The 16991-nt window shown below is 45.4% G+C and overlaps 1 protein-coding gene across 7 annotated transcripts in view; it reads right to left on the bottom strand.

Moving 5' to 3' along the window:
- Positions 1–16991, bottom strand: part of SAMD4A (sterile alpha motif domain containing 4A) — a 202874-nt gene that overhangs the window by 42451 nt on the left and 143432 nt on the right. For 5 of the 7 annotated variants that reach the window (XM_070513660.1, XM_044773613.2, XM_070513657.1 and 2 more), the window contains one exon: positions 10557–10820. The exons of the other annotated variants lie outside the window; for them this stretch is intronic. In XM_070513660.1, the coding sequence (XP_070369761.1) occupies positions 10557–10820 (264 nt within the window). The remainder of the gene's footprint in view (positions 1–10556; positions 10821–16991) is intronic. 7 annotated transcript variants of the gene reach the window in all.

Genomic DNA, 16991 nt, shown 5'->3' with positions numbered 1-16991 from the left:
AATGACTACAAAGTACTCTGAAATGCTAAGCATTGGGTAAATGTTATTCATGCTTTCTACGAATTATTATTCATTACTAACCATGTTGGTTGTAAGATACTGTCTGTCGCTGTGCTTTATTCTGAGGCACTGACAGAGACCATGAACACTACAAAAAAAGTGGGAACCTTCCAATTGTTCAATGTTTGTAGTAATTAACTGGGACTGATTAAAGAGACTTGGCCTACTCTGAAATCAGGCCCTGCCTCCTGGGTAAGCCAAACCCAGGTGTAGGGCACGAGGGTACGGGACGATCTGAAACTCAAAGATCTAGGAGGGAAGGGTGGGCCTGGGGAGGTGACTTCTTGATTTGCGGTAATGTGAAGGCCAAAGAAGGGGAATTTCTGGAGAACAGAATTGGATATCCAATGGCATTTTAAGAACAGACTCAGTCATCTCAGGCAAGAAATCACTTGATTCTGTGCTTGGAGGCCCTTCATTCTACTGTGACAAGTGAAGAGTCCTTCTGCAACCAACCATCATGAACCACAAAGAGACAGGGCTTCCCCAGGCACACAGTACCAATTCCTTACATCCTCCTCAACTCAAACTGTGGTTGGATAGAGAGTCCAGGACATCCACTTTCCTCCCTGCAACATCTTGGAGCTATTTTACCAGACTTTCTTCTCCACCAGGTTTTTGTTGCTGTTAAAACAATGCTAACACTTCTGCAGAGCAAGGAGCAAATAAATACAGCTCTGGCTTTTAGGTCAATGATGTGTTACCACTTTGTCACCAGATTTCATGTTTGCCATTTACATCTCTGAGAAGCTCCAAGTCACTGCTCAGAAAACTCAATGACCATGATTCAAAGAAGCCTGGGTAATCCCATGCCACACTTGGGCACAATTCGTCACAAGAGTATAGAGCGACCTCATGGGCCACATTTTCACTGGGGGCCCTGCAGTTTCATCATGCAACATCCACTGATGATAAACAAACAGAATCCTGAACTACTAAATTATGTTGCAAACTGGGTACTTTATAAGGCAAGCTGACAATATGGTGTTTTAAGAGTTGGAGAGAATGGGGTACAAATCTTGGCCTGGTAAGTCTCAGTCCCATCAGCGCTAGTCCCTTTCTATAAAAGTATTGTGACAACTGGACTTGCCCTGGCTAGAGGTATGGAAGAGTCAGCCTCACTTGTTTAGTCCAAATACAGGTCACTGGGAGTTGTTTTCCTAGAAAAGATTCCTATACAACTTCAAAACACGGCAAGTTAGGCCTTCCTGAAGAGTTATTTCTGGACATGTTCCTGGGAAACGTAAGGTCCAATTGACCATATGTTCCTTGAGGCAGGCATGTGTCAACTGTGCGTGTGGAGCAAGCCGTCTCAGGGCCTGCTTCAGTGCTGGGGGCCTAAAGAGCTCTTCTTCCCGCAACGGGAACTGAGGAACAAAGAAGAGAGAATCCAGTTCTAAGAACACAGCTTACTCACCCCTATTTGGTGGTGAGGCACCTTCCTTCGCCAAGGCTTAAAACAAAATGTCATTAAATAAAAGGGAAACAAACCAGAGAACTGAGCACCTTGACCATTTCATTCCTCCCAAGCCACGAATTCCAATGACTTGGATGCTAGATTCTGTAAGACGTTGGCCAGGGAAAAATTCTAACTAAAAGCTCAGGTCCTTTCCCATGGTCCATATGCTACACGGTTGGATGCAAAGCTGAGAACCACCTAAAATAACTCCAGACCTTCCTTTCTCATTTTGCAAAGCTGTGGCTATGGGTGGAAGACACAGACAAGCAGGGGTGTTTCCTGGAGCAGTGGTACGTGATTGAAGGCACGAATGCCTCCTGGGTTCCCATGTCCGGCTGGCCCACAGCCGTTTAGCTTCATCTGTGCCACTTCTGATGAACATGACAATGGAGGTCACAGATTAGAAAATCACTCTCTTATGCAGTGTGAGAAAGATAAAGATGCTTTCCTATATGCTGGACTGACTTAGACTGACTTTCTTGCCAACTGTGGGCATCCTGATATTCGCTACTCAACATTTATTGAATGCTTACCATGGTGGCCAGGCTCTGTGAAGACATGTCCCTGCCATCAAGGAACTTTTAATCCCGAGAGAATGGCTGACTCACAGAAAAATTATACTAACTACAGGATAAGTGCTAAGTGTATTCAAAGTTCTAGGGGCCACAGAACAATGAGGATTTAGGTTTGCCTTGGGGCGTGAGAGAGAGTTTCACAGTAGCGGCAGACCTGGAGTCACTGGCAGACTATATTGACAAAGCCATCTCAGGAAGCAAGAACAGCATATAAACAAAGCACAGAGCCAAGAGAGCATTGTGGGTCAAGTAAATGCTTATGTGAATGAAAAAGAATGACTAGAAATAGGGTGGGGCAAATAGGCAGGGGTCAGATGATTGAGATCTGTAATGTTGAGATAAAGCGAGTGGACTTCATCTTGTGGGTGATGAGAAGCTGTTGAAATCTGAGGGGTAGAGGCACAATCAGAGGAGTATGTTAGAAGGATGATGGCTGTCAAGGTAAAGGCTAGACTGGATGATGGTGAGAGTGGAGGCCAGGAGATGAATTCAAGCCCTTGGAGATGGCTAGGAAGGCAGTGGCAGAAGAGAAGGAAAGGATATAAACTGACAGTAATTGAAGATCAGGGAAGAAGAAGGAGTAAGAGAGAGAAAGGAGCCTAAGATGGTTTGTCTGATGCAAGTTTGATGAGACAGAAAATACAGGGGAGCAGTAGGTTTGGGGTGAGAAGAGAGAGATGGTGAACTCCACTTTAGATCAGTTGAGTGTCATTGACTTTGTGCCATCCAGGTGGAGAAGTCAACTGGTCAAGATCTCTGAAGAGAGGTCTGAGCCAGAAAACCACTTTCCTTGTCAGTAGCACATGGTGGTTGTTTTAGCCATGGAAGTGGGTGAGATCTCGCAGGGAAAGAGCATGGAGTAAGAATAGGGGAGGGCCAGGTGGAGCCCTGGGAGCGCCAGGCTTTTAGGGGAAGGTGTGGGAAGAGAAGCCCATGAAGGAAACTGAAAAGAGAAGGCTAAATGGTAGGAAGTTTCTTGGTTTCTGGGAGAAAGCACCACCATTCATGTGCAGACAGTGTTCGTCCAAGCCACAGTGTCCATGCTTCCTGAAATTCCTTCCAGATCTTTCTGCAGTCCACAATTATCTTCTCATGGCCATTGTTTTTCTGTTTGTTTTTTTGCTGAGGAAGGCTGGCCCTGAGCTAACATCCATGCCCATCCTCCCCTACTTTATACGTGGGATGCCTGCCACAGCACGGCTTGACAAGCAGTGCGTAGGTCTGCACCCAGGATCCAAACTGGTGAACGCTGGGCCGCTGAAGTAGAATGTGGGAACTTAACTGCTACGCCACTGGGCTGGCCCCTGGCCATTTTTGATAATAGTGTTACATTCATCTTTTAGATGCTCTATAGTTACCTGCTGGTCTCTATCAATGGGATCACATTTCCAACTATGCTGATTGCTATTTCCCTTTTAGAATTTGGATAAATCAGCCACAGAAAGGCTTTGTGGTGGGTACAACAGCTCACACAGAAGCTTTAAAACTTGGGTCGCTTTCCTCAAATGCCTGCTATGGGCATGGCTGCAAATACTAGTCAGGTCAACAGGCCATATAGCACCTGCCCCACTAGAGAGAAAGATGGGACCGACATTTCTGAAGGGCCCAAGATGGGGGCAATGTAAAGGGCAGGGAGCAAGGTAGCCCTGGAAAAAGAAACATGAACAGCCTTGTTTTCCCCAAGAAGCCCGTCGTGGTCCTGGTACTTGCAGGCAGAAGAGCAACTCCCATTCACCACAGAGAGCCAGGCTAATCTCAAACAACTCTCTCTCTCCAAGATCTGACTGCATCCTTGCTCTCTGCAGGTGAGAAGAGGAAAGCCAGCTGAAGGGTAAGAGGGGACTCAACTCTTTAATGGTGAAGCGAGATGGAAAACATTCCTTTCAAATACGAAGAGCAGAAGTCTAGCAACACAATCAAGATTTCAGAAAACTGACTTTATTTCTGGCCGGAGCAGGATAGGCAGCCCAATTCCATTCCAGCCTCTGAGCAAAGGAAAAGAGGAACCTTGACCTTTGGTCCCCGTGGAGCTATGAGTGTGCTCCTCAATCCTGGGACACATCATGGTGGCTTTGAGAGAGTTCCATGTTCATAGGGAGCATGTGTGGGTCTCGGAAGGCACAGAGATGGCTTTCTTTGAGGTAAAGTATCCACTTAGAAGAGTTACATACAAACAGAGGGACTACATTTCTCCTCGTCATTTCCATTAGCTATGACTTAATAAATCATGTTCTACATGCAGCTTGCTTTATGTTGTTGAAGCGCGGCTGGGTTCCACATGAAAAGCTGCCCTCTGCATGCCTGCACCGTCCTTAAAGCATGTCATGTGCTTGGTAAAGGATGGTGGCTAAAAGTCTCATGACCTTTTCAATTTAGGGGAACCCTGGGGATTTGCTTTTCCCAGACATCAGGGCTCTCAGCCGATCTGAGAAGAGGCAGCACAAGTCTGAGCCCATAAGGGTCTGTCTGTGCAGGTCATCTGTTGGCAGTTGGGAATAGAAAGTGAAACAAATTTTGTAAATGCTGGCCTTTAAATTAGATGAATTCAAGACAGGGCCTACAAAGTCAACACAGAAAACAGTGACTCATTCCCATGACAGCCATGCTCAATAGTGCCCCTGCCACACATGGAGCTGTGTCACTCCCACTCTGTCACTCCTACCTTTATCACCCTCAGAAATGCTGTATTCACAGCTTTTCTTACAAAGGTTTCTGACGGGTTTCTTTTTCTTAGAAAAGTTCACACTTTTCAATAATTTTTCTAATCTCATTCTAGGATAGGCAGAGGCCCAAAATATATGCATTTTGAAAACAACTCACAACCCTAAACAGGCTATTTCAGAATAGGTAATATATTTCCTTTGCTATGGAGAAAAGAAATTTACCTAAGTTTCATCTAAGAAAGACTCCTCAGAAAAGGCAAACCACATATTTACTAGTCACTGGTCTCCTCTACTCTTAACTGCTATGTTTCCATCAAGGTTACCAGAGCCAAAGCTTTCTCTTTTACCTTTATCGTGTCTAAAGACAAACAGCACAACACTCTGAATTACCTCTCGGTTTTTGTGCTAACATAATGCCACACATCATAAGTATACCCAGTTATGTTAGTTCGTAATGGTGAGGCTCAAGCTCATATCAAGAGAAACACTCCCCCAATCTCTACCCCTTTCACACTGACAACTGCAACAAGAAAGTCACAGAGCATCTTACTCTCCGGAGCCCAAATCTATGGGCTTTACTAGCCAGAAATCTGGAATGGAGTCCCCCAAACACACTTTACTACAGGTAAGCAGGATGTTTCAACTGTGCAGGTGAGGGGAGGAGCTCAGCTCTCAGGAGGCTGGGCCAGGGAAGAGCACAGAGCACTGTGGTCCTGGCTCACACACCTCCCCTGGAATGCTCCACAAGTTCCCACACTTACCCTGCCCCATGCTGTCCCCCCAGTCTGTTTCTTCTCCTATATACTCTTTGCTATAGATGACAGCATGGGCTATCCAGATGTCCCAGGCAGAAACCTGGGCATTGTCCCAAATTCTTCCCACTCCATTACTGTCTACATTCAACTAGTGTACAGTCAATTCAAAGCTCTCTTAATTCTATCTCACCAAGATCCTACAAACACATTTTCCTCCTCAATTACTGAAATATCCTCCAACTCAGCTGGTCCCTGTCCCCTCCTCACTTTGGTATATTCTCCATGCTGTTGCTAAGGGTCCTATTTCTAATATGCAAAATCTAAGCAGGTCATTCTGCTGCTGAAATTCCTTCAAGAGCTTCTACTAACATTAAGATACAGGCCAAAATCCTACAAGAAGCCTAGTGTCTGGCTTTTCCCTCTCTAAACCTCTTTTCCATGTGCCGTTAACACTCAAGCCATGGGATCTACGTGGTCAAGCTGTCTCGTCACCAGGCTTTCACACATGCTGTTCCCTCTATACAGAATGCCCTTCTCTCACCTTATGTATTTGGCTAACTTGTAATCAGGCTCCAGGACTCAGCTCTAGGCCTCTCCTGCTCCAGGAGCTTTCCTTGACTTCTCTCCACTTTGACTTAGGGCCCTCCTTGGTACTGGCCCTGACCCAGGGCAAGTCTTCAAGACAAGATATCCTCACAGCTGTGTACCTGTTTGTTGCTCATGTGACAGTGAGTCCCTTGAGGCAGAAACAATCTTTTCCACCTCTGCCTCTCCAGTAGCTAGTCCAAGGCCTCTTTCAACAGGTGCTCAAACAGTCAATTGACTTGAATGAGGACAAAATTGAAACCTGTTTATCAGTCTTTCTTCCTTCTCTCTGCTCCCATGTAACATGACCACACCACTCATCAACAGCCCTGGCCTTTTGATAAGTCTTTAGGTGCTGAGTTTCTACATCATTTCTGAAGACGTGATGCTGATATGAGGGGCAAAGGTGCTTCTTCTACCAACAAACTTCTGCTCTTCTGTATTTTCTCTTCTTTCTAAGAAATTATGAGAATGTCCTTTTTTCCCCTCTTGGCCACATGAAGGCCTTGTATGAGAGAAGGGTAGAGCATGCTCCATTCATGCGATGCTGAGGGAAAGAAGGATAATATAATTGAGTACCGACTCAGAATCAAGATTTTTCCCCCTGGGATAAGTCACAGAGAAGTTTTTGAAAAGAACAAGGACAAGTGAATTTAGAAACCACAACCAGCATATTTAGTCCAAACATGTTAAAGAAGGAACTTTCATATTCCTGTTCAGTTCCCACTCCCGTTGAGTAATTTCTAGTTGGGTAGACGACCCCATTCTTCCCTGAGCCTGAGATATTAGTCCGAGATCCTGACCCCAAGGGACATCCAAACTGCTGCAGAGCGGACTGAAACCTTCAGGATGGTATTTACTATAAAAGGAAAAACAAAGCAAAGCAGACAGATGATGTCAATCCTCGGAGAGCAGGAGTTAGTTGCTTGGGAGAACTTAGTGACAATCCCTGGCAGGGAGTGCTGACACCAAGACAAAAAGAGGGCGAGATGGATGTCGGTGAAAAACAAAAAGAGCAAGAATGCTGGACTGCAAGCTTTTTTTCACACTCTTGACCCAAGAGGTACATTCCTAAGGTACAATTTGTGGCCAAAACTGGCTCGTCTGTCTAGATGAAAAGAAAGGAATGGATGAACACAGTGTTTCAGCAAGGTATGCACAGCTGTGGGCAAGAAAGATGAATTCACACTAAATTAAGCTCAATTATGGTAGCTTTTTAGTTTTTTCCCAAGGTGCAGGGTGGGGGCTGACATGCATCCCCTGGAGATTCGGAATGCCTCCAAATTCTACTACAGATTGCTTGTTGTTTTCATTAACCAGGCATTTAAAAATTGGAAAAATAGCAATTAGACGATGGCATCCTGAGGTGGACCAGCAAGTAGCTTAAAAGGGCTGACACTCCTGGCAGAGGGCCTGGTCACAGGAGGAAAGAGATGTGGATCCAAGAGGAAGAGCTGGCTCTTTTTAAAAGCTCTTCACTTGATTTCATATTTCCTTTCTCAGAAAGTATGAATTAACTTGGAAATTTAAACCAGCACCTGCTCTTGCACATGGGGATCAAACGACAACCTCCTGGGACAGGCTTGTTAAGGGCTGCTTCTTCGGCGCTCTCCCAGGAGGCCGCCCTGAATAATCTTGGGAGGCGGGAGTTCAACGGGGGTGCTGGCCTTCTCGTGAAGACGTGGCCGGGCGTGGCTGGGCGAGGGGCTTGCAGGTTTAATAAACCCTGGCTCTGGTGCGCGGGCACGCTCCTGCTCTTGGGTATGGGCATTGCTACTGCTTGGCCTGTCAGCTGAACTGCAGATACACTTTTCTCAGAACAGAATTGTTCACCATCTCGCATGTTCCTTCCTTCAAAAATGTTGTGCCCTTTAAAATTTGCTAAGGACTTTACACTTTTGAACCCACATCCAATTCTCTGGGAGAAGGACAGGTGACAGGTCAGCAGAAGGTGGGTATACATAGAAGACAGACCTCTGTTTCATCTAGTCACCAAATAGCCTATCTTCTGACCACAACCTTTGCGCCTATAAAGAAAATCTCGAGTATAAGAGCTTGTCTTTATAATTTTCTCATTGAAGAAGCTTTGAGGAGACAATTCTCATCAATTCTAAAGGAAGGAATTGAAGAAGCTCATATACAGGCTATTCCTTGAACTTTGGAATATTTTGGCTTTTATATTCTAAAATAGGGATAGGACATTTATTCCATTTTTCTCTCATTCATTTGTCCTTAAAAACATGCTCTTGTTACTCATTTCTCACCTCAAAATGCCAGCATGCAATGAGCACAACTTTACCAACTTTGGGAAGATGTCTAATGTGTACATTAAGACAGAAAAAAACAGGAATGAAAACAAGGAAAAGAAAGTAAAAGGAAAAAAGAAAGAAAAACAAACCAAACAGACCTCCGAGAAGCAGACAGTGGCACCAGCGTTTCTCTCTGGGGGAGGCCTGTACCCCGGCGAACGCCTTCCCCCAGGAGTCCCCTTGCCCTTCAACAGAAGGCCGAGGCCTCCTTCCCACAGTTACCAGTTAGAACTGCATATACACTTTCCTGGAAACATGCCACCCAGACACTCCACCTGGCCAGGAAAGAAGCTGCTCCAAAGCAACAGCTGTCTCCGCCTCCCTTGGTCCCTCAGGGACTTTGATGCTCCAGTGAGAGATGCCCTGCAGGCTTACCTAAAGCACAGCTGAGCCTCACCTGCTACCCAGGTGAGGGAGTAGTTGGGTAGCCGATGGGGCTCATCTGGGGCTCTGCTGCTTGAGCACATAACGGTGTAGCATAAACTTAGAAATGGGTTTTGCTAGGTCTCCAAAATCATGGCACATTCCCCCAAAAACTGTGAAAGAGAAAGAGGACACACACCTCCTCCATTCCAAAATGAGCCATTGTTTTTGTTGCCTGTTAAACACCTTTAAAGACCCCTTTGTATCACCAGAGGAAACACCAAGACACAGCCCCTTCACTCTGGCGCTCAGCACAGGACCCCCACAGGAGGGGGAAGAAGAAAATGCAGGCCAAGCAGCTCAGAGGAAGGCTCATGCAACGCACCAGGGAGCAGCTCCACACCCGCAGCTGACAGGCTCCACTTTTCAGCCTGGTCCTCTCTCACGACTGGCACCTGGGCAATCATGGGCATCTTTCTGTGCCAGGCTTCTGTGGTGGGGAGGGCACTTGGTACAGAGCCTCCTATGTCAACACCGATCCTTTTCAAGGAAAAGACCAGAAATAGCAAACCTCGGGACTATTTTCTTTTATGTATCTTTTTTTGGGGTGAGGCAGATTGGCCCTGAGCCAGCATCTGTTGAGCATCTTGCTCTTCTTTCTTCTCCCCAGAGCCCTCCAGGACAAAGCTGTAGATTCTAGTTGTAGGCTCCTCTGGTTGTGCTGTGTGGGACGTCACCTCAGCATGGCCTGATGAGTGGTGTGTAGGTCCACGCCCGGGATCTGAACCGGCGAAACCGTGGGCCGCCGAAGTGGAACACGCGAACTTAACCACTCGGTCCCAGGCCCCCCCTCAGGACTATTGATGCCAGCAAAGGGGGCCCTTTCAGTGCCTCCCCTCAGCACTATAGTCCCAGAAGCATGACTAGTTACTGTTTCTCCATCTAAAATTGTTATGTGTGTTACGCATCAGTGTGTCTCTGATGAGCAGCTTTCCCTAAGGACTTCCCAGGCTTGAACAACTGGCGTCTAAAAATATAGAATGCACGCATCCTCTCTGAACCTATCATGGGTAATTTGGAACTCTCTATCTCCTGAAGAGTATCTTTAGAAGAGGGTAGATTTACAGGGCAATGGAGGGACGTTTATTTATGCTGCACAAAAGGCCTCTATCACTTGTATGCAAATTTATTATCAGGCTTAAAACACTGTCAGAGCTTCTCAGTGGTATTTTCATGTCCCTTAAACAGATGCAGAGGAAAGGGTTTAAAGGTTTCTTTGGATTATCAAAGGAAAAGGGAGAGAGAAAGGAAGCACTTCCACAATTCTGCACTAGAAGAGATTTAAAAGAAGATTCTGTGGTTTGTTTGCTAAGTTATTGACTGTCCTCTGGCCACAGCAACAAGGTAGAAGACTGGAGCAGCTCAGTGTCTTTACAAACAGGGCAGACTCAGGAAGCTACGTGCAAACAGTAGATCCTATCACCCTCAACTGTCGCCCGTTTAATTGTGTGCAAGTCACTGCATTAAAAAAAAAAAAAAGAGGGTCTTGACCTCTCTTGCTGTGGTTCCTGGTTCCCAGATTCTGGCAAGAAGCCCTGGAAGGGGATTCGGAGCCCTTTCCATCGCAGTCAACCCTGGAGCTCTGCTGGGATGGGTCAAGCGCACGAGCCTGGGGGCGGGGCTGGGGGGTGGGCCCTTCTCTCTTGCTGACTACCTCTCTTTTTACCCTTCTGACTCCAAATAAGGGACAGACTCTGTTCCCAGTGGTTTCTCATTTAAGCACTCACCTTTCATACCACTACCTTCTTCTTGGAATGTGTTACGAGCAGTGGTCTGATCTTCTAAGTGTTCACTCCCACCACTTCCTGAAGAGGCTACACTGCTTTGTGGAGACAGGGGGGCATGATCGGATGGGAGGCACTGGGGTCCTCTAGCTCGTAAGTCCTCATGAGACATCCATCCATGTCCTAGAGGCTGGTTTGGCACATTCATGGGTGGGGTAAGGGAAACAGATCGTTTCAAAGGGCTGTGGTGTGCCTGGCCTGAGAGAACTGGAAAAAAAAAATAAAATGAAATAGGTTATTCCCCCCCCTTTAGTCTGGGCCACGGAAGAACCCACAATACCTTTTAACCCTGAGAGATGTCCCTAACTGTCTTACAACTCCATCAGTGGTCACAGCACATTGATACAGGCCTGGCATGGTCCTTCCCTTCCAGGTGGTTAAAAAGGATGCTGTCTGTACCTCTTGGTTGGGTTCCTCCAAGGAGGCTACACCCACAGTGCCCACACATCAGGCCTTAGCCTTTGTGGGTCAGGAGCTGGTTTTAGCTCTAACTCTAGAAATCAGGATTTGCAGCAGTAGGCCCATAAATCAGGTGAGGCTTGACAGCCTAGCAAAGTGGCCGTCTACCAAGAGTGAAAAGAACGTGTGCTGGACAGTTTCTTTAAACACAAAAAAACCGGCATTACCCACGTTGTTAGGGAAGAATTCTTGAAGGGCAGGCAGGCTGGTCACATTTGGGATCTTTGCTTGGCTGAACTCCAAGAAGGTGGACTAGTTCTTCCAACTGGGAACCAGAGGCGCTATCGCCTCTGAAGGGGGTGCAGGCTCAGAGAGGGTCCCGGTGCTAACGTGGACCTCCCGCAGCGGGACACCGGCAGCTGTGTGTGAAAGGGCCAATTCTTTCCCTTGGCTTCACAGGTTAGTGCCAAGCTTTATACTGAAAACACTCCCAGGTAACAAGGCTTCCACTCAGGAGCCAGGGGGTGTGCTCAGTGAGCAGGCGATGAAGCTTCTACCCGCACATCCAGCCCCTCCACACAGGGTGGCATAGCGGGCCACATCTGTGGAGCCCCCACTTTTAATTTCTTTTCCAGAAAACTAGGAAGAAGAAACAAAACTCACATAACTAGCCAAATTAAACTGAGGTCATTCAAGGGAGGGATTTAACCAAAATCAACGCCGAGGGAGCCGACGTTACCCTTGGTTGGTTTTTCTGGGCGTTTGAAGTGACAACTTTACAAAATAAGTCTATTCATAACATTCTCTCAGCACTGGCTCCTGACAGGTCCAGTTTATTTTGATTGCTGCAGTACTAACATGGAATTGAGACACATGCATTTTAAAACATTTTTCAGGGAAGCCATTAAGTTCCACCTCAGGCTCTATCCTTTCCAATAAGGTATTTCTCTCCCAAGTCCTGGCAAGCGCTTCCTTGCTGCGCTGATCTTCCTGCGGTTTTCAGCAAACAGATCTGACATCCCAACGTAAGGTCTGCTTTTTGTTAAACTGCATTTCTGGTGGGGCAGCACCCACATAAGGATCAGGGCAGCAGATTACCTTGCCCCCACTTAAAAAGATAAAGACCAGGGCCCAAACGCTGGGTGTTTCCAGAAAGTGTGTTTGGGGGTAGTAGTGGTGTGGGTAGGCTGCTCCGGTCAGCCGGCATCAACCAGGCCTGAGAGCAATGGGGCTCACACACCTCTGGTCAATGTTTCCATTTGGCTTCATGTGGCCAGAAGAGCAGCCTTGCATGTGAAAGGGGCACAATCAGAAGGGCCAGAAACTTCTTTATTAATAAAAAAGGGAGGAAAAAAGTAAGCTGCCAAGTTTAGTTATTTGTAACCTGAGAAATGTCTAATTTGGGTAGCTTCTATCAAAGGCAAGGAATTATCATCTAACTTAAAAATATGCAAAGGGACATTGTTTAAAAAAAAAATTGACCCTAACAGGCTGAAACAGCTTGCATTTCCACTAAATAGACTAGGGAAGAAACTATTATAAAAGGCTCCCTGGAAAATGCATTGTTACCTTGTTGGATCAGAATTAGCAAGAGAAAAATTTTTTTAAAAAGCAGAAAAATAAAAAGGAAGCAGCAGGAAAAATGAAGAGAAAAGCCAACAGGAAGAAAAGCCAGACACCCAGAAAACGCATTTCATGACTGTCTAAGTATTTATGTAAAATCGGGCAGATGTGTTTAGGGCTGAGAGCCCCGAGCATCGGGGCATTCCAGCTTAGACGTCTTTGCTTTCTGGTCTCTCTGCAACCATTTCAGAATATCTGGTGGATGCCATGTGCGGGGCCAGCCAGGTGTGCCCCAAGTGGAAATGGGGGCTCCTTGCAAGGTCAGGATGAGAGTGGGCCCGAAACCATAACAACAGGCCTTGCCAAAGAGAGACACACAGCTCAGAGTGGGTGGAAGCCTCAGCACTTAGCCTGGTTAGAGCTGGTAAATGAATCCCTAACCAACGGGCGGTCAGCCCACTAAGAGCATGCCTGTCTTCGCATGCTGAGCACAATGCCACACATACAGAGCAGCTGAATTCCATTACTGGATGCAGACAATTTGCTTCTTTCCACATAAAGTGTTCTTAAAATCCATGCTCTCTCTCCACTGATGGGCATCCCTGGGGAGGCTGTTCCTATGCAAGGAATCCACTAATTATTGAGAATGGAACTAAATATTTCCCTAACTTAATGGGACTTACAGGGATTTATTCATAGAAACCTACACCATTTCTTCATATATTCCTGAGGTTGACTGAAGTCACAGGTGGTATGGCATGACCTTGGCCTTTGACTCTAATAAATCAATTATACTTGAGGTGCCAGGGCCTTTTCCCAATGACTGTCCACCAAATGCCCCAGCCTGTCTGTATCACAAAGACTCCCACAGCTGGCAGCAAACTCAGAAATGTCTCCTTAGGAGTCCACTGCCATGGCAACCAAGCAGAATGCCTCCCAGTAAGCTTCTGATCTGCAGAGGCTGTGGGTTGAGAGCTAGGCTGAACGCCACACCTAAACCAAAGCAAGGCCATGCTGGGCAACTCTCGTTCCTCCAACGAGACTGAAGCTGGAGGACAGACAGCTCGGCGGCCTGTGGGAAGGAGACTGAAGCAGGTGATAGGTGACCTGCGAACAGGGCCCTTCAAGGCGAGGACAAATCTTCAGGTAGAGGTGACAGTGACTACAAAGCCCATTTTGGTGTTACTTTGCGTGCTGGGGTACTTTAGCATAAAGTGGCAGAGGAAATCATAAATGCCATGGGCAGAGAGAGGGCAGGGAATGGGCCACACAGCTGTGGAATTAGTGAGGTGGCCAGAGGCAGGGGATCAATAGCTGTCCCACTGCTCCATTTTATTTTTTTAACCAAAAGAACTCATCTGAAGTGATGATAAATAGAGGGAGACTGGATATTCAGGCCGAAATAACTAACTAAATGAATAAAATTCTTTCTCCTACGAGGCAGGAGGGTGAGCGGTAGAGACAGACTCCCGAGAAGCTTTCACACCGTGTCAGCTGCCCGTGAGTGACAGCGGTTAGAGGCAGGCCTCCCGCATGTTCCCGCGTGCTGATTGCTGTACAGCAGACGGCGCGAATGCTCCACGCAGACTTAAGCCGCCCCCGAATCATGTTCAAATGCTGCAGAATCATGTGCACCTTGAAAACAATCTCAAGACAGATTAGGATTGGGCTAGTGCCAGCAGAATCAAGGGCCTAAACTTACATGCAGATGTGACTTTAAAACAATGAGAGTGGAGAGACAGCAGGTTTCAGGGGAGTTCATTATATCGAAAATCATACAAAAAGTTCCCAGGGAGCAAAATTGTGCCTCTTTTGCTCTTGAAAAACTGAAGCTAAAACTTAATATTGTGTCCAGTATAGATTCAATATTGCTTATATTCTCTAAAAATCCCTGCAGAAAATTTGAGGTGTGTACACGTACGCATGCGCGCACATATGTGTGTGTACTATGTCAACACAATATTGTGATCACTGCAACATTTATAAATCCAAGTGAACCAAAAATAAATAACAAATATTGAGTAAGTCCAGTTGAAACAGGGAAAAAGCAGCTACAAATCATCTTGCTACAGCAGGGGAGCAGTGCAACGGGAGCACACAGGGTCCTGCAATCTGGCAATAAACTCTTGTCACACCTTCAGGGCCAGCTAGCTTCTCTGACCTCATCTAACCTTATAATTTCTTTTTCACCCCCAAGCATCTTTAATAAGACTCCTTTCAATGCCTTTTTAGGGGAAAATACGATACCTGTCTCTGGGTTCTGTTCTCAAGTATTTTCTTGAAAGCCTGGAAATCAGATTTCTTTCCCCTTTCCTTTGGCCAACCTTGACTTCGTCTCAATTTTTAGTTATTAAAATAAGATTCAGGATAAGACTTTTCAGGATAGTTAGACTCTTTTAAGAAAATTAGGTATAACTACTTTTTCTGCCTTCTAATATGACAAATAGCAGGATTTGTGGAAAGAGCAAGGTTTGGGATACTGGGCCCATTGTCTCCTTGGCTCACTGTGCAGGAGAGAAATGATCCCGTTATATAAGCAAACAGTCCAGACAGCTGAAGATCGACTCTTACACCAAAACTTCATCCTAACAAACTTTAAAGGAGATCTTTCTAAAATGCATTCCATACTTCTCTGGTCCTAAATTTATACATTGATGCAACTTATACTTTAAAAATTATTGTTATGAGCATAGATTCATAACGTTTCAGAGCTGGAAGCCCGTGAAAGGCAATATAATTCAATAATCCCTAAGTTATGAGCCGTAGGCCTCTGGGTAGTAGAAGGATCTGAGAACTCCTATGTGCACCAAGCCCTGTTAGTAGATGAAATACTGCATTATAAATGATTTTTATATGTATGTAGAGTATTAAAATTAATAAAATAAAAACTAATTTAAATGTTGCTGAATTCATAGCTCTTTTTGTCATTTTTTTCCATCAGCAGATTCAAAGTACAATTATTGTTTTATCGGGATCCCAATTTTTTTATTTGTTAAAAACTGAGGCCTGAACTCAATAAATGATAGAGATGGTTGCTGCTCTCTGCTGTGTTTGTTGAGTGCGGCTTCCATGGGCAATGTAGGTGCGTTAGGAGCTCACATGCTTAAAGTCTGCAGTATGCCTTTCACAGTGACATCCTCCTCAGAGTCAACCAACCGCGGCTTCTCAGTGCTACCCCTGTGCGTTTCCACCTACTTCCAGGCTAATATTTTGTCCAGAGTCTAGAATCTAGACTGCTGAAGCCGACTTCCTTTTGAATTAAGTATTTCCATACTCCTAATGTCATCCTCTTTCCTCAAACCAAACAACCTATCTTCTCAGACCAAGGTTGGGCGCTGCACCCTCATCAGGCCCTTAAGAGTTCAGCCACATGGACATGATTTGCAATTTTAATCTTTTTTCTTCCTAAGTCAGTCTCTCCATTTCTAATTCAAGAAGCTGTCCCTTTCACAGAAGACTTGTGCTTCATTAATTTTTCAAATTCTAGATGCTCATATGATAAAACTCAATCCAATTGCTAGCACAACTAAACTTTTCAAAAGTAACTCACTCTAATTTAGAGATTTTAAAAAGTAGAAGGAGACTAAGTGTTTGCATATTATTTAAAAATATTACCTTAGAATTTCTTTCCTGAATTACAAGGTCTTGGTCATTCCCTACTCCGGTGATACATGCTGCGTGTGTCAACATACTAGGACAAAGGGCTTATTCTACAGAGACGTTGCTCATGGTGTACTTTAACAATATTTTCTAGACCTACTCCCAAAAGAAATTCAGAAGTATCAGGAGAACCTTTGTTAAATACACCAATTTGAGGGCTCACAACATACAATTCTTAAGTTTAGCTGCAGGAGATGGTTTGATACTTGTCAAGTTTAAAGGACAAAAAGCTCAGCCCACTGCCAGCTACAACAAGGTTGTTGTTTAGAGCTACTGGAGAGTGAGTGCTCCAGTCTACCCGCTCAGGTCTGGGCCTGCTCATCAGGCGTGTTCAGGTGCCATCCCCAGGATTTCTTCTGAGAGCACTGATTTCAGAGCATCTAAGGAGCTGCTACTAAAGGCTTTCCATTTTCAAAGAGTAGAGTTCTGCTAACACGACTTGTATGAATAATTCAGGCATTTGGTTAAAAAAAAAAGGTCAACTAAATAGCAAAGCTCAGTGGTGAAATAACATTAGACCTCGTATTCCTCTTCTTTACTTGGTTTTGTGGTGCCACACCAGTAATCTGAGGCCCTGTGGTGGGAATCTTTGGGGAAGAAAAGATTAATAGCACTGCAAGAATACATTTAAAAAAAACCAACAAAAACAAAACCAGAGTATTTGATCAGTGACATCATGCAAAAAAAGACAAAATAACACCAGTCACATTTATGGCCAAGTACATATTTGTGTAAGGAGGGATGGGGGAGTATCAA

This window comes from Equus asinus, chromosome 7, assembly GCF_041296235.1.
Source record: "Equus asinus isolate D_3611 breed Donkey chromosome 7, EquAss-T2T_v2, whole genome shotgun sequence".
Taxonomy (NCBI): Eukaryota; Metazoa; Chordata; class Mammalia; order Perissodactyla; family Equidae; genus Equus; species Equus asinus.
This window is presented reverse-complemented; position numbering and strand designations above follow the sequence as displayed.